This window comes from Gymnodraco acuticeps, unplaced genomic scaffold (assembly GCF_902827175.1).
Source record: "Gymnodraco acuticeps unplaced genomic scaffold, fGymAcu1.1, whole genome shotgun sequence".
NCBI lineage: Eukaryota > Metazoa > Chordata > Actinopteri > Perciformes > Bathydraconidae > Gymnodraco > Gymnodraco acuticeps.
The window spans coordinates 45,199-62,162 of record NW_022991201.1 but is presented as its reverse complement, the minus strand read 5'-3'; the positions used below and the strand labels follow the sequence as shown (position 1 = coordinate 62,162).

General features: G+C 38.7%; 1 protein-coding gene and 1 non-coding gene across 2 annotated transcripts in view; both read left to right on the top strand.

Moving 5' to 3' along the window:
- Positions 1-10,168, top strand: part of LOC117561271 (calcium uptake protein 3, mitochondrial-like) — a 31,546-nt gene extending 21,378 nt beyond the window's left edge. The window contains 6 exon segments of the mRNA XM_034238569.1: positions 3,934-4,028; positions 4,120-4,291; positions 5,905-5,910; positions 6,520-6,628; positions 6,750-6,907; positions 8,742-10,168. Of these exon segments, the coding sequence (XP_034094460.1) occupies positions 3,934-4,028; positions 4,120-4,291; positions 5,905-5,910; positions 6,520-6,628; positions 6,750-6,907; positions 8,742-8,840 (639 nt within the window). The 3' untranslated portion in view covers positions 8,841-10,168.
- A 2,224-nt stretch (positions 10,169-12,392) lies between these two features.
- LOC117561300 lies at positions 12,393-12,607 on the top strand. The gene has a single exon (XR_004571337.1). It is a non-coding gene; the product is annotated as a small nucleolar RNA U3 (small nucleolar RNA).
- The last annotated feature ends 4,357 nt before the right edge of the window (positions 12,608-16,964 follow it).

Sequence of the window (16,964 nt, the reverse complement as noted above, 5' to 3'; positions counted from 1 at the left end):
AATCGTGAACCAGTGTTTGAAAGATTAAAGATTTCTCATGGCAATCCGTCCAATAATAGTAGAGACAATTCACTATGAATAAAATAAATGTCAACCTCTGGCAGTAGAGTAAAAATCAGTTAGTTGGGTTTATCCTCTGGAGAACATGAATATATGTACGAAAATGAATTGCAATCCATCTAAAAGTCGATGAGATATTTTAGTCAACCAAAGAGGTGGACGAGACAAACTGCCATTGCCATCTTGAAACAGACTAGAATGGCCTACGATCAGTTGAAATCAAACAGAACTAAAAATCAAAACATTTTTGCATTGTTTAAAATGCTGTCTGTCAGCAGACTGTCCCATTGTGGCAAGCCAATGGCTTGTGCATGTGAAACTAAAATAGTCTTCCTAACAGAAGGTGAAGCTACTGGGAATGATAAATAACAGCTAACAGTGCTAGTAAGCTAAGTGACTAATGACAGGCTATGTGCTCTGGTGGCAGCGGAAGCTGAGGTGGAGATAATGACAGTGGAGCATAATGGGACTGACCTTGTATTTACACCCAGCAGCCTTTCATCTGACGGGATGTCAGACGGACAGAACAGGCGAATCGGACTATGGGGGAGGAAAATAAAAGCAAGAAAAACAGGGGCATTGAAAGTGTGATTCAAATATATAAAACTAAAAATGGAATATTACAAGTGAAAGAACATTTTAAAACTGTAACAAATCTTTACCACATCAGATAAGCATAGGGAACCTGAGGGGGTAGAAAAAAGGGAAGAGATACAATCAGGGAGACAACAAACAGGTGGGAGAAGATGACACAGGTCAAATGGTGAGGAACAAAGTGGGTGGGGGAGAGAAGAAGTTCGGGAAACACTTTTAGGAGAAAAGAAAGAAGCAGGTTGCATTTAGAGAGAGATGTGTTTACTCAACAGATTAGTCACCATTATAGATCTTTGCTTTTGTCTGGAGAAGGAGGAACTGACTGACAGGCTGAGCAGGAGGGAGGGAAAGAAAGAGCGAATCACCTTCATGTTTGTCAGGTGAAGGAGGTACTGACGCGTAGCATGAGGAGAAAGGAAATCAGAGCAGAGGCAGGATTAAAGAGAAAGAAGTGATGGGGGGGAGACACACAAGGTGAGAGATAAAACAGGAGGGGGGGAAAGGGAGGGTTTGCTGTAAGGTGTGTGACTGACTTGACTAAAGAGCGACAATGAGCTCTTCCTCCAAGGTATTCCTCACAGATAGGGAGGGTGAGGAAGAACGTTTAGTGTTTACATCAGTAATTACTGTTTTTACCTTCAGCTCCATGATCAAAGTCTGTTGAAACGCTCACACTCACACAGATGGACAAATAGACACACCAGGTGTTGGCTCGTGCCTTGTGGGCGTGGTAACCATTACGTCTTCATGGGGATGATGAGCTCACACTGCTGCTGCCACACTTCCAGGAATGATAAGCTTGTTTTGATCAGTTTGGCATTACGTCTTACCTGAGGTCAGACTTAGTTGGACTTCGAACACAACACACATACTTGCAGGGAAACAAACAAACTGGAGAGTAACATTAACACATAATCATACGAAGGTTCAACATCACACTTGTGTTGTACCTTTACTCTGTAAAAACAAAATAGAGCAACTAAAAAAATGTCACATTGGTTGGAATTTTTTAAAGCTTAGTATTCTTGCTGTATTTGAGAAAGATGCCAATGACCAAGAGAAAAAAAAAATTCACCAGAGACTCAGCACCTGGATGCTGTCTAGATGTATGAACTGCTCATGTGTCATAAGACATCAGTAATGTGTCAGTCACAAGATAAAAGAGTAAATGAAACTTTACCCCATTTGTCAGTAATCAGAGACTTAAAGAAAAGACCTTGGAATAAGTGAGACAACGAAAACAAGACACTTAAATAGGAGGTCCGTTTGTCTGTTTATATCAAAGAAGACTTCCTAATCAAAGACTGAGACCAGACTGCAATGTGAATCAGAAACAGACTGAATGATACGAGTCACACAAATGTTTGTGGCCCTAAAAGACGGTTTACTTTAAATGTTGTTTCCGAGAAGACATATTTATCCTCTGAGTTATGTGACTACAGTGTATGTCCATTCAAATTTGGTTAGTCCCTAATCTGTTACATCTCACCATATTAGATTATTAATAGTGTCGTTTGGTGTGGGTGTCATCATCTCATTCTTGAAATAGAAAAATATGCTTCTGATTTCCTTGTAATTTGTCTTTGGATTGTTACTTTCTCCATAATTTTCCCACCAACTCTGTTCTGATCACGTGCTAATTATTGACAGAATGAATATACATTTAACAACGCTACAAACAACTCAACAGATTCAACATCTGTCAGAGATGTGAATCTTTATAGTTTGTAAACCTGTGTGATTTTGTGTGACATTTTCTTTTTGTCCCACGTCGGATTTTAGGATTTTACTCTTAAGGTAGAACTACAAATGGCATTGTGGTTGTGATGATGATCAATATCTTGATGATGGAAATGCTTCTCCACTTTAGAAGGACTTGATATGTCTGCATATAGCTCAGCATGGCCGTGGATTGGACAGAGGGGGTTGGCTAGGTGGGGCATGGCAGATAGAGAGAATAAAGATGGCCGTTTGACATCCTCTCTTTAAGCACTGAAGCTGGCTCAGTCTTTTCTGGAACTGCGCTAAAGCACAGTCACCTTTTTCTGAGATACATGTGTAAGGGAGCATTGACATGAAGTACATACTTAGCACAGTTTCCTTGAAGCCTTATAAAACTCACCCTGTTTTTCTAAGGGATTTAGAAAATGTTCAGCAACAAATTATAGCACGAGACCAAACATCCCAAAGCCTGTAAAATGTGTTTCAAATGACCCGGATCAATCATTTAAACATGCTTGCAAACTGTGGAGGGAAGCCAGACAGTCAAAATATTCAATTAAAGAATATGTTACCAGAGTCAAAATATAACGAGGAAAACAAAAGGTTGAAAATATAACACTATAATTCTCGTCTGTTGACGGAAAAAGGTGGGATCGGCTTTGTGCTTATGTGTGTTTGATGCGTGCTGCTCTTGTTGATTCAAAGTTGTGTATGAGTGTCAATGTGGCATTCAGAGAAGTGCATGTCGTTATGTGTGTTTGTATGTCTCGCCATTAGTTGTCCATCTCTCTTTCTCTCACCTCTGCTGTTTCAATTGACTACACTCTCCAGCTCGTGTCTCCTTCTTATACTTTCTTGCTCAACAGCTTCCGGCTCGATGAATATTTGCATGACTCTGTTTGTCATTGTGTCTCTTTGTGTTCTGCTGTCCGAACCCTCCCTGTGTCTTCACCAGACCAGAAGATGTCTGTGTTTCATGCTGCTACAGCAACTCTCTTCACCAGTCTAGGCAGCATGAAATTAAAAAAATATCTCCATACCTCTCATTTAATATCCTTTCTTTGTTATCAAAAACAAATGATAAGGATTTGTTTGATTTGATTTGTAGAATGCAAATAGTAAAATGGACAAAAACATTTCTGTCAATTTTACCTTATTACCCCCGTTTTGTCAATTTTTCTCTTCACTTACTTAATTATATTGAAAGCTTTAAAGTGTTTCATCTAAGTTTGATTTTGCCATCATTGTGGGAATATTGTGAACCTGCCTGTTATTTATTACAATACTCATCGCATTTAAGAGGTTTAACCTAAATATAGTTGCTGCCTAGACCGGTTTGATGTCATGATGGCCGCTGACTGTTTGTCTGAGCTGATCGTTTGATTGACAGTTTGTTGTTGATGCTTCCTGCTAGCCTGGCACCACGGTTGCCATGTTGGATTGATGATGATGGACTTGACCCGCCCACTGCTTTTCCTCCAATCACATTGCTTGATGTTTATTGATCAGTCACTCATTGATCCTCTCTGTCGCTTTTCCCTCTCTGATGATTCATAGCGAGCAGATGAGAGTATCACAATCGACACCACCCTATTGGTCCATTTCTTTGGGAAGAAAGGGAAAGCAGAGCTTACATTTGATGACTTCTACAGGTACAAATTCACAAAATAGCAACATGTTTATTTTGATAAAGCTTAAGGTAAAATATATTTCTCCTCCTTTCCTGTCCTGGCTGTTTTTCAGGTTTATGGATAACCTCCAAACAGAAATGTTGGAAATTGAGTTTCTGACTTACTCTAAAGGAATGACCACCATCAGTGAAGAAGACTTTGCCAAAATCCTGCTTCGTTTCACCAATGTGGAGAACATCAGCGCCTACCTGGAGAATGTCCGCCACTGTATACCTGACGAGAAGGTAAACTACATACAAGCACACTGTTTTTTCCAAGGAACACACACTACAAATCTATAGGCGCTTTTCACACCGGAGTACTTTTCCCAGGAATAGTTCCGATAGTTCCTGGGATTTTGCATTCACACCAAAAAAATCTGGAACTAGAACTTTTTTTTGCGAACCTTTTCACCCCTTTTGTAGTCCCTGGTAGAGAGCAGGGACTTTCCTGGTGAGAAAAAGGTTCCAATTTCTGATTGGCTGGGTGAATTGCAAACCACGCCCCGTAAAACTTAACAGTTTTTGTGAAGCCGCCATTTTATTTGCTTTATTAGCATTATTAGCATTAGCATTAGCCCAGCGCACCAACGGAGAGAGACTAATTTATGGCAACACAAAATAAAACGTGGGATCGGTGGAGTGATGAGGAGGTGTCCCGGACTCCGGAGGACTCCGGGACTTCGGGTGTTTGCGGCCTGCCAGTAAACCTAAAGCAGAAGAAGAAGAAGTGACGTCAGCGGTTTAATTTGCCTAATCCTCCCTCAGGGATTTATTCCGGTGTGAACGCGATTTACTAGAACAGGTACGGGACTAAAGAGTTCGGTGGGACTAAGTACTGGGAACTAAGTACGGCAAAGTACTTGGTGTGAAAGCGGAAAATGTCATCAAAATGAATATTACCTTACATTGACTGTTTGTCTGTGGATGTTATTGTACTATCTAAAGTCATTTATTTGAGTCTCTGCGTGTTTTGTGTTGGTTCGCTAGAATAAAACTATCTTTATCTAACAACAACAACAAAATCTGAATAACATGTTAACGTTCCTTTAAATGTAGTTTTCGACACAAAACATTGTGTCCTACCCAATGGCTTTGAGACATACACTCTTGTCAAGTAAGGTGGTCCAATTTGTTTTTTCAGACATTCTAGTCTCTAAAAGCAAAACAAAAATTCAATGTATTATCTGCCAATAATTGGTGACCTCCCTGCAGTAACTGTGAGGACCGCATAGGGTTCACGTACCCCCTGTTAAAAGACCCATCCCCTGTTGTATGCTGTAGTTCTGGGAATGAATGGCCCCGTAAGGATGTCAGGTAATAATCAGTTAACATTTCCTAAAGTTAATAAGGTCCTCTTTGAAGCATGGACTAAAAATGTGAAGCAAAAAAAAACATGATAGCTGCAGAATAACCAAAAGGTGGTAGTAAAATGTGTAATTAGAAAATGTTGCACATTTTAGATAACACCAGATACCTTTCCTTATCCTTTATCTGTTTGATTTCCTCCTGCTTTATGGTCTTGCCTTCCAGCCATCTAGAGCAATTGTAATTTCCCACCACTGTCTAACCCCGAGGCTGTTGTGGCTCTCCACACTTCAGCGCTCCACTGCCTCACTTGACCACACACACACACACACACACACACACACACACACACACACACACACACACACACACACACACACACACACACACACACACACACACACACACACACACACACACACACACTTGAGTGCACATATAGCTGCATGGGAATATCTATCTATCTATCTACATTGCTATACATTGCCATCTTATGCAACCCTACTCTATTTCTGTCCCTCCCTTCTTTCCTTTTCATGCTGTGGGAGAAGCAGAAGGTTGGTCTCTGCCTGTACGATACACAACCCGCAGTTACAATCTGTCTATCCTGCTATTTAGTTACTTATTTCTTTCTCCATGTCGGGGAAGATACACTAGTAGTTTTTCTGTGTATTTTAATCTGCATCCTTTCATTTTAACCTGCAAAGACTGCATTTCCTTATTTGTTCAAGTGTATGGTTTTGTTTACTGTATACTGTGTGTTATTAATTTAGCCGTCACAAGTTAGATTGATGATGCACAGCAAAGAGCATGGGGTTTCTACGGCTACTTGTTGAATGGCTTTAGCATTGAATGCAACTACTTTGTATGAAACACTGCAAGAAGGTTTGAAATTGTCAATATCATGCACATACAATGCTGGTATTAATGACCTTTTATGTCATTAATAGGACTTCTTCACGGAATCTCTCAGTTATTGATTGATGGTATGAGTTATGTTCAGCTGGTTTTGGTTGGTTCATATTTCAGACAACAGAGTGGATTTGCCTCATTGAATGCTATATGCACGTCTGTCAACGTCCTTTGACAGGATCAATATTTCATCAATATATTTCTCCCTTGAGTCCATTTCTGGGGGGTTCACGTGTTGTTTTCTGGTATTTCAGGGAATCACCTTCGATGAGTTCAGATCATTCTTCCAGTTTCTCAACAACCTCGAGGACTTTGCCATTGCCATGCAGATGTACAATTTTGCTTCTCGCTCCATTGGACAAGGTAGGAAGTGCTGCAGGCTACAGGCACCGAGGGTCTCTGCTTACACACACAGATGGTAGGTTCCTGGTGTACAACAAGTGGCCGAATTAATCAGAATTGTTTTTGCTCTCTCTTCTACCAGATGAGTTTGCAAGAGCGGTGTATGTGGCCACTGGGCTGAAGCTGACACGTCACCTCGTACACACCATCTTCAAGATCTTTGACGTGGATCACGACGACCAGCTCTCCTACAAGGAGTTCATTGGAATAATGAAGGACCGGCTGCACAGGGGAGCCAGGGTGAGGAAAGAAACAATAAGTGTTGCAGTGGAGAAAAAGCACTTTCAGACTAACTACTCAGCCTAAAATGATAGATCTATGGGCCAAATATAATTCACAGCGAGGACAATAAGATGACATGACACCTTCTTGTCATAGGTTAACACATTTAAAAAGAAAATGTGAACAATGGCAAATAATTAGAACAGGGAAACGATCAGCATTAAGGTAGCAATCTAACAGTTGTTTTTGTAAAGGGGGCTTTGTTTGTTCGAGTTGTAGAGTAATTGCTATAACTACCAGACCCCCTGCTGTTTAAAAGGTTGTTCATTGTAAATGGTTTTAAAACAACACTGGCCATTATCGCCCTGCTGCCCCTGCAAATTAACTCCAATAACTACAGGAAACGAATCGTGCGGCCAGAGTAACAAAAACAACCCTTTAAAATAATCATAGGTGTAAAACTACACGGAATACCATAAACCCATAAATACATTTTGATTATGAGCTTTCATTAAACACTAAGAACAGGAATGCAGGAACATACACATATTGACATGGTTGTGCCTTTTCTCAGGGGGTTATATATTGGCCATACAGGGTTTATAGCTCTTAGGAAGAAGCTGCTAACAACATCACTGAATTACATGAAGCGATAAAAAACTGAACTGGAAATCACCTCGAGCTACTTCACAGTGTTCTTCCAGAGGAGGGATACTGCCCTCTAGTGGGGAATTGTGATACAACACTACACTCAAGAGCCTCATTTACAACAGAAGTTAAACACATACATTAGATGTAAGGTTGTTACAAGCTTAAAATATGCTCAAAGCAGCACTTACATTCACAGCAGTGGACCTAGAAGTTATGGGATGCTTTGAATGCTGTCTGTCTTGGCCTCACAGTCTTGGCTCATTAACAGTTTTCTGTCTTTCTTTGCTTTGCTTACATCTTTTCTCTTTCTGCCACACTCATCTCTGCTGCCATCATTACAAACTCTCCCTCCTCTCACAAATCTGTTCTCTGCCTCTCTTATTCCCCATCCTTCTCTTCAACTTGTTTCCTCTGCTATGACGTCCTATCTACTGACCTCTTAGGGATATAAATCATTGGAGCGCGCCGTCTCCTTTAAATCCTGTCTGAAGAGGGAGCTTGCTGGCAGATAAGTACCAGCATTAACAACATAAAGTTATAATAAGTTCCTGGTCTTCATTGTTCTCATCATTTGAATTTGAAATCTAGAGTTTGAGTATTCTTTTCAAAAACATATTCATTACATATTTGAAAGTGACAACCAAATCAGCTACAATAAGCATTTGACCTGGAATATGACTTATCAATAGTAATATGGCTTTACAACTCACATGTTCAACCTTCACCTTGATTGTGCCTGTTTCTACTGTAATGCAATTTTGAGTTAAGTCAGATACTAACAACTTAATTACAGTCAAATGTTCTGTTACATGCTAAATGTGTTTTTCGCCTTGCTAGCTTTGTCTCTCTTTGAAACCTTGTTAAGAAATACATGCCATGTGTACATTTAGTCACTTTAACCATAACTTGTACTTCCAAAACTGGCACATTTTCAAGGTGAAGTTGCAACTGTGAGTTCCTCAGTGTCTTCTGTTTGGAGAATCCAGAATGTGCACACAGTTCAAAAGTATCTGCAAAGTATTTTTTGAATTTTCGAAAACATTTAACGTAACTTTCCTCAAACAAACAGTATGAGATTTGTATGTAAATGTGATTTGAATATTATTGTCACTGTAGCAATAGCATAACTCACAGTTACTTTAGAAGAACTAACTTCTGGCTCCCAGTGTGACGGTGCCTCTCTCTGCTCGGTGTTTACCAGGTGAAGGGCCGACACCACTCCTCCTTCTCCGGCTGTGTCCGCTCTGGAGCCAGGAGACAAGTGAAGCAGCTCTGGAGGAAGTACAAGGAGAAGATGTAGAGGAGGAGGATGAGAAAAGAAGGAAGAAGTCATTCTGAAATGGAATAAGTCAAATGCATCTCTTATCTAGAGGCCTGACTCCACAACACTGTTAATAAGACAGATCTCCATTGGACCTCAAACACAGATAATAACTACAAGCATGCCTGAACACAGCCGACTGAAATCACTACCATTTACCTCTGGTTTTACCAGTCATTCCAGTTGATCTGATGCCAAATATAATTTATAGTGTAGTCTTTACTCTCCGAGCACCTCTACAAGTTAGTAGAGCTGCAACCAATGATTATTTATATTTTCTATACATTTAAAAAAAGCTATGAAAACTGTTGTTTTACTTAGCTTACTGATTCTGGATAGACAATATTACAAATTATGTTTAACAATATAGATATTACTGAGCAAGATACTCATTTTTTAAAGTGTTATCAACCCTTATAATGTTTTCACTTAATGGATGAGCTTTTTTAATTATCAATTAAATGTATAATATATTCCTTTTAAAGTAAGAAAGAACACTGCACTACAAGCTATAACAACTGAAAGAGCACAACATTAATAAATAAAACACTGAAATTGGAGAATTAAACAAAGTTATAGTTCATATTTATTTTCTTTTCTTATTTGTATCTATTTCAGTCTCTTTCTCGCTTACATTTAGTTTGATCACATCTATTAAAGCCAGTGTAGGTTTGTTTACTACACTAAGAGAGAATATACACACCATTAGTAAGGATGCTATATTATTTTAATAGTACTACAGCATAGGTTATGTCTTTGACCTGGACAGCATAGAACATGGAGGATATTTGTTTGTATTATTGTGATTGTAGGCCTATACTGTTATATCAATATATGACATGACTGGATCAATTAATGTTTTGGACATTTTGTGTTGTCTTAGTTGAATGTATGAAAATATATATGGCAAGATATATGACATAGATATCCACATCAGTGCCTTCTTTACATTCCCTTTCTCATCTGAGAAAATATCACATAGCAAGCCAAACTGCTACTTATTCAGAACTGTGTATCTCTATACAGCAACATAATTGCCGAACATGTGCAATGACTACATTATGTGTTTTGTGACCCAATCGTTAATGTTTTTAATATAGCACGAATAATTGAATATCATTTTTGAGTGTTTGTGAATTTGTTGTGTCTTGATGTGGAAATGTTGAATATATTTAAATGAAGGTTGTTGGAAACTTTTTTCTCATGATGTAAATAATGCTAACCGTGTTTGCAATAATGAATTTGTAACCACAGTCAGTGGACCTGGTGATTTAATTTCCATGCATGAATAAACTATTTTAAGCAGACATAGTAATTTATTCACTGAGCATTCACTAGGAAACACATTAAAGGTGGGGTATGTCATTTTGGAGAAACCAGCTCGAGTGCGCTAGAATTTGAAAGTACACAACCGGAAAAAATCAGCCTCTTCATTCGGACTTCCTTACAGAGCTCCTCCTCCAACACAAACGAACGTGCACATGACCAATGAGGGCACGAGATAAGTTTGTGCACAAGATGGAAGGCTGACAGGCAGGTAGGCCATCCAGTTATTTGAGCCGGGCCGGCTAAAATGATTGATCGTGCTTTTTACATTTCTACGGCTTCCACAGATGACATTTTTTTATGTATTTATTGTGAAAGCATTTAATATATGCATTGCTATCGGGATGTTAAGAGCATTCCATGGCATATAACAAAAACATTTTCTGAAAAAAAACAAAACTGTATTCTTGTTTTACTGTCATATAGTTTTCATACCTGATATTCATTTATTCTCATAAATGGTGACCAAACCGTTTGAGACCCACTGAGATAACTAGACTAAAGTTAACTATCTAAACACTCAGAGTCCCTTACCTCACTGAGCTGTAGTTATCTCTCTCAGTCTGACAGGACAGACCTTTCCCTTTCCTTGTTTTAGAAACAGCTTCTATCCGTTAGCGCAACTAGCTAACCAGATGCTAACAACAACAATGCAAATAGTGAGTTTGGTAGAAATATACTGTATAATAGTAAAGTTATTGAAGATGATGCCATATTTATTGAAGAGTTGACATTATAAATATTCCCCAATATTATTCAAAAGCATATTCTTCAAAACTCCTTGTTGTAGTATGACACACAGGAGACTATTGATGTGTGTAGTGAGTTTGGTAGTAATACTGTATAATAGTGATTGAATATTATTGTAATCTCTTTTTTCGGAGTTGCACTTTGCAGACGGTCCCTGAGCACTCGTTTCTTCTCCGGCTGCGGATAGAGACCAATGTAATGTGTCCAGCTCGGAGGACGGCGCGTATTGGCTTTTTTTGATCAAAAATTTGATTGTAGTTCGTTGTCAACCTTACCACGGTACTTAGGAGACGTCTTTTGTGTCTGAATAACGTTTTGTTCATGAGTTATTGATCCGTGAAATCCGAATCTCCCAATATCGTTCCAATTTTACTGAACTAAGCCAGAAGACCGTCTCATTTCATAGACCACTCGGTTTGCTGTTCCTTCACTTTATTTTTATATTTATATACATTTATTTTGGACGAAAACTTAGCGTGAGAAAAGGCATGATATATGGGTTAATTGCGTGACTCTCACGCTCAATGCGTGAGGGTTGGCAGCCCTGCCTCACCTGCCGTCATTATTTTTTCGTTAAACGCATGTTGTGTTAATCGCCTTTTGCAGAAGAAGGTACACAATGTAAGTGTTGTTATCAGACGTCATAAGTTATGAATAATGAACAGCTTTAAAGACCATATTTGTGAGAGTGTGTTCTTTAACGTTAGCCTACGTGTTTTTAGAACAGGATGGAGCTCTAGGCTACTCAATGAATTTGTCCTCGATAAAGTTGTTACAGAAATGTGTGTAGAAGGAAATACAGTAGGCCTACTGATGAAACTGCAACAGTATAGCGGTGTGTCCTCTATGGGTGTGTCACAGTAAAACATGCAGCGCCCCCATATTTTACAATATCATTTCGCTGTCCGTAATCGTTTACCACTTATTCTGCATGGTTATTTCCGAAGTTTTAATGTTAAAAATTCAAAATCCTTAAAAACTATGCGTATCCATTGTTGGAGTTGAACACGGAACTTCATTTCGCTGACTTGTTTCTGTCAGGAACATTAGATACGACGCACCGTTCACCATATATAACATGTAAACTAATTTAAATACCGTTTGAGTGCTTTACATTTCGTCGCTGTTCACTTATTTTTAAGCATTGAAAACTACCGTTAATTGTGTAGGTTCGGCTCGTACAATCCTTATTAAACACACAACAAATAGCACAGACGTTGTCTGTATAATATACACAGACTCAATTCGCAATGCATTGTGGGTCAAAATAATTGAACTGTGAGATTGAATAAAACTCTTGTTTTACAATATTAGATTAAATTGTCTGTAGGTAATATTAAAAGTTGTGAGGTACTCATTTAGTTGTGGCCTTTGTCAGATATTACGGTATGAGGGAACCATGACTGAGAAAGGTAGTCTTGTGAAGTATGTACCGTTTTCAGCCGCCTCTAGGTTAAGACTATACTTTCAGGGATCATTTCTATAGTTTCTGACTTGAGAAATGTGTTTCTAAAGTGATTGGTCTCGCTACCCACGATGATGAGACGTGATATTCCCTTCTGAGCGTGAAGCGGACACAGAGTAATGATTCAGTTCATATGCTCTCTGTCATTGATGATCGTTCTTTGCTTCTTCGGGAGTATTGAGGAAGGGGATATGATCAGAGTGGTAGTCAGTATCAGTACAATATAAAAACTTCTTAAATAGGTAAATACTGTGACATGTTTTATGTCTCGATAGGTTCAAATATTTCGTCAGCTCGTAACATTTTCATCAGACATTATTTAATCCAGTCAGTGGGAGCCCTCGTTGTCGCTAGTGATTTGGTCTTTGACTTAACGCAGCCCTTATTCTAGAAAACAGGTACACTTAAACAGTGTTGTGAGGAAAAGTCATTGTTTGAGCTCCAGACTCCACAGCACACATAGTCAGTACGCCTTTTGTTTGTCCAAATGTTCAACTTTAAAGCTCTGTCAGCTCTGTTTAAAGCCAGTGTTTTAGCTGTAATTTAAGTTTTGATACAGGCTAAAATCAGTGTTGTTCAAGTCAGAGTCACATGGTCAATTTCACCTCGTTGCTGTGTCCTCAGCAGCTGCGGAATGAACTGTGCTTGTTTTTCCCTCCAGCTATTTGCTGTGTTCACCTATAGAGGTCACTGTTTCTGGGCTTTAACTTGAATCTGATACAGGCATAGTTTAACTTACGTTAAAGGTCTTACTGTTTATCATAAGGATAATTGATGCTTTGCCACAAGCTAACTTGCATTGCTGTTAATAACATCAATCACATGACTTGACGAAATGGACACGTTTATTATTGTTAGGCAGGAACCCTCAGTGATAGTACGTTTCCTGTGAATGAGATGCAGTTGTCACCCTTCAACAAACTAAGAAGAGGGCCCAGTGTGGTCAAAACGGATGGGTTAGAGTTGCGCAGGGCCAGTGATTTGGTGGAGGGAGTCATCGCAGCCTTTTGCGCATATTTCGTTTTCATCATGGCATACCCACCAAACCGTAAGAACACCTTGACCTTCGTACAGCGCTGCATCCTGAAAATATCTGAGGAGGGGGATAAGCCGCTCTCGACCATTGTTATCAGAATTCTTAACCAGTTATACTAATGCCTCGCCTACATCAATGTCTCAAGTGCTCTCGAAGAACATTCACACTAATGAAATTAGTACAGCATGTTGGACTTGAGTCTAATTTTAACATAACTTGTGGATTGAATGATTGTCAAAGTACATTTTCAAAATATGAGTCTTTCAGAAGACACATGTACAGAAAATACAAGCACTCCATTTTGCCCTCTGATGACGAAGAGCATGAGCCCCCTATGGACCTTGAAAATGAAGATGCCGCTGCAGAAAATGATCCCTCCATAAATGGCATGGCCGAACAGCCTCCCTGCTTGAATGAACTGTTGACATCGTTTAGTGAGAACCTTGTTAGTTTTATTCTAAAATGTAAAGAAAAAAATAATCTTCCACTGTTGGTACAGGAGGAAATCCTTGATGATGTCCATTTTTTGTTTTCTTTTTTAAAGGAAAACTATGATGCATTCATAGCCTACCACCTAAACAAAAGTGGCTTTAACATGTCAGAAAACCCTGAAATTCAGAATGTTTTACAATCTAAGGATTTTTTTGAAGAAGCATCAAATGTGATTAGGTCTAAATACAAGCTGAAAGAGCATTGCAAGTCAAAACTCGATATGACTGAACCTGTTCAGTACACTTTAAGAGGTTCTTCAGGACACAAACTGGGCAGCTACTCCTATGTTCCTCTTAGTCAAGTGCTGCGTAAATATTGCTCCCACGTGGATGTTTGGGAAGAAATACAGTCTTACAATAACCAACAAAAAAATGAAGGTGTTTTAAGTGACTATTCCGATGGGGTCTACTTTGCAGAGCACCCATTCTTCATGCATCATCTGAATTCCTTACGACTACATTTTTATGAGGATGAGTTTGAAGTAGTGAATCCTTTAGGTTCTAAACGTAACAAACAGAAATTGTGTGCCTTTTATTATTCAATCGGTAATATGGACGGGCGCTATCGGTCTCAATTGAAGAATATTCATTTAGCTTTACTTGTGTGTTATTCATATGTAAAACAATGTGGTTGGGATGTCATATTGAAACCAATGCTTGATGATCTCAAAGATCTAGCAACGAATGGGTTCACTGTATCTGTTAGTGGGATTGAGTATAAAGTTAATGCAGCACTAGCAACGATTTCTAGCGATAATCTCTCTGCTCATATGCTTGCTGGGTACAGCATGTCATTCAACTCTGGTAGGATTTGTAGGTATTGCATGGCAACTTATAATGAAATGAAAGAAAAGTTTACAGAGGAATGTTTTGTTTTAAGAACAGCAGCTGTTCACCAATATCACCTTGAATGTATAGTACAACATCCAGACAGTAAAGCAATATATGGAGTACAGAGTAAATGTCCATTTGATGAACTGCCCTATTTTGACACAACTACCTCCTTTCCCCCAGACATAATGCACGATCTACTAGAAGGAGTAATTCCTTTAGTTCTAAAACTTGTTTTGACTCGAGCTCATAGAGAGAAGCATATCACTATTACAGAAGTAAATGAAGAGTTACAGAAACTCTCAATTGGTCAAAATGACAAGACAAACCGACCTGTACTGCTGTCTGAAAAGCTTTTAAATAAGTCAGGTGGATCTGCATCACAAAAGTGGTGTCTTTTTAGGTTGCTCCCTTTTCTAATAGCAGACCGTGTTCCACCAGATAGTAAATATTGGAATGTGTTCCTCTTGTGTCGTGAGATTTCAGATATTGTCATGGCATCTACAGTAAAAAAGCAGTGTCTTCCTTCCCATGTTAGACTTACTTGTACAGGAGTTCCTCAGAGAAATGAAAGACGTATTTGGGATCATTACACCCAAGTGCCATTATATGATACATTACTCTCGACTTATGTTAATGTATGGACCTCTTCGATCCCTTTGGTGCATGCGATTTGAAGGGAAGCATCAGTATTTTAAAAATGTTGCCAGTAATTGTAGGAACTTCATTAACATAGCTACAACACTAAGTAGCCGTCACCAATACAAACAGTGCTGGGAGTTTTCCTCCAAGATTTTATGTGACTTTGAAAAAGTACCAGGAAAGAGTATTGACACACCATTTGAATCTTTACCAGCCCAACTTCAGACAGCTCTTTCAAACGTTATAGGAATTGATTTGAATGGCAAGGTTGTTCAACGTGTATCTGAGGTTTTATTACACAATGTTAAGTATCCCTTAAAGGACATTTTCGTTATTGCTACAGTTCATTCTGAGGAAATTCCCTTGTTTTTTTAGGTAAAATACATTTTAAACATGGACACAAAATGGGTTTTGTGTGGGAAAATGCTGATTCCAGTATCATATCTTAAACATTTCCATGCATACCAAGTCCAGTATATGACACTGATTGGTCATGTTTTCTGCCAGGCCAAGAGATCAATTTTTCACCTCTTGATAGCTATACCGTGGATGACAAATTGTTGGTGAATATTTCCAAGTAATATTGTGATTGGGTGACTGACTGACCGACTGGGTGACCAGTATGACACTGGTCATATTTTCACATCTTTATATAGCTATGCAGTGGATTACAAATTGTTGTTGAATATTTCAAACTAATGAGAATTGTGAAGCTTTGATAGATTTCTGTATTTATGAAAATGTGTTTCATTGTATTGGTGAATGTTTCACCCATTGATATATATACTGTGGATGACGGGTTGTTGGTCATCAGTATATCAAAAGTATTGTGAAGCTTTTCTATATTGATGGGTTATTGAACATTTATTTTCATTTTTCAGCGTTCGTAGGAAATGAATTGATGCTTTTATTGATTATTGTTGTAGCATGCAAGTTGCCATTTATATTATGTGCTGACTTTCTGATGGGAGTGATGTGAGGGATAACGTGTTTTGATATTGATTAAATGAGATTAAACTAAAATATTTGGATTTTTGCCTGTTTTGTCTGACAAAAACCTATGCTCACTTTTAAAGGTACAATATAGTACAATAAAGTGACAAATGTGTACCTGAAAGGTACAAATAGCCTTGTCACTGGGGTGGTACCCTAAAGAGACACATTTGTACCATTTCAGAAGGTACATGTACCTATGTAAAAGGTACATATTTGACCCTTGAGGTACAAAGGTACAATGTACAAGGGTATAACTTTGTATCCATAGTTTTTGTACCTTTTTTTGTACCTTTAGGGTACCACCCCAGTGACAAGCGTTTGTACCTTTTTAAGGTCTTTTTCGTACCTTTTTTTCTGAGAGTGTAGGCCTACTGATGAAACTGCAACAGTATAGCGGTGTGTCCTCTATGGGTGTGTCACAGTAAAACATGCAGCGCCCCCATATTATACAATATCATTTCGCTGTCCGTAATCGTTTACCACTTATTCTGCATGGTTATTTCCGAAGTTTTAATGTTAAACATTCAAAACCCTTAAAATGCGTATCCATTGTTGGAGTTGAACAC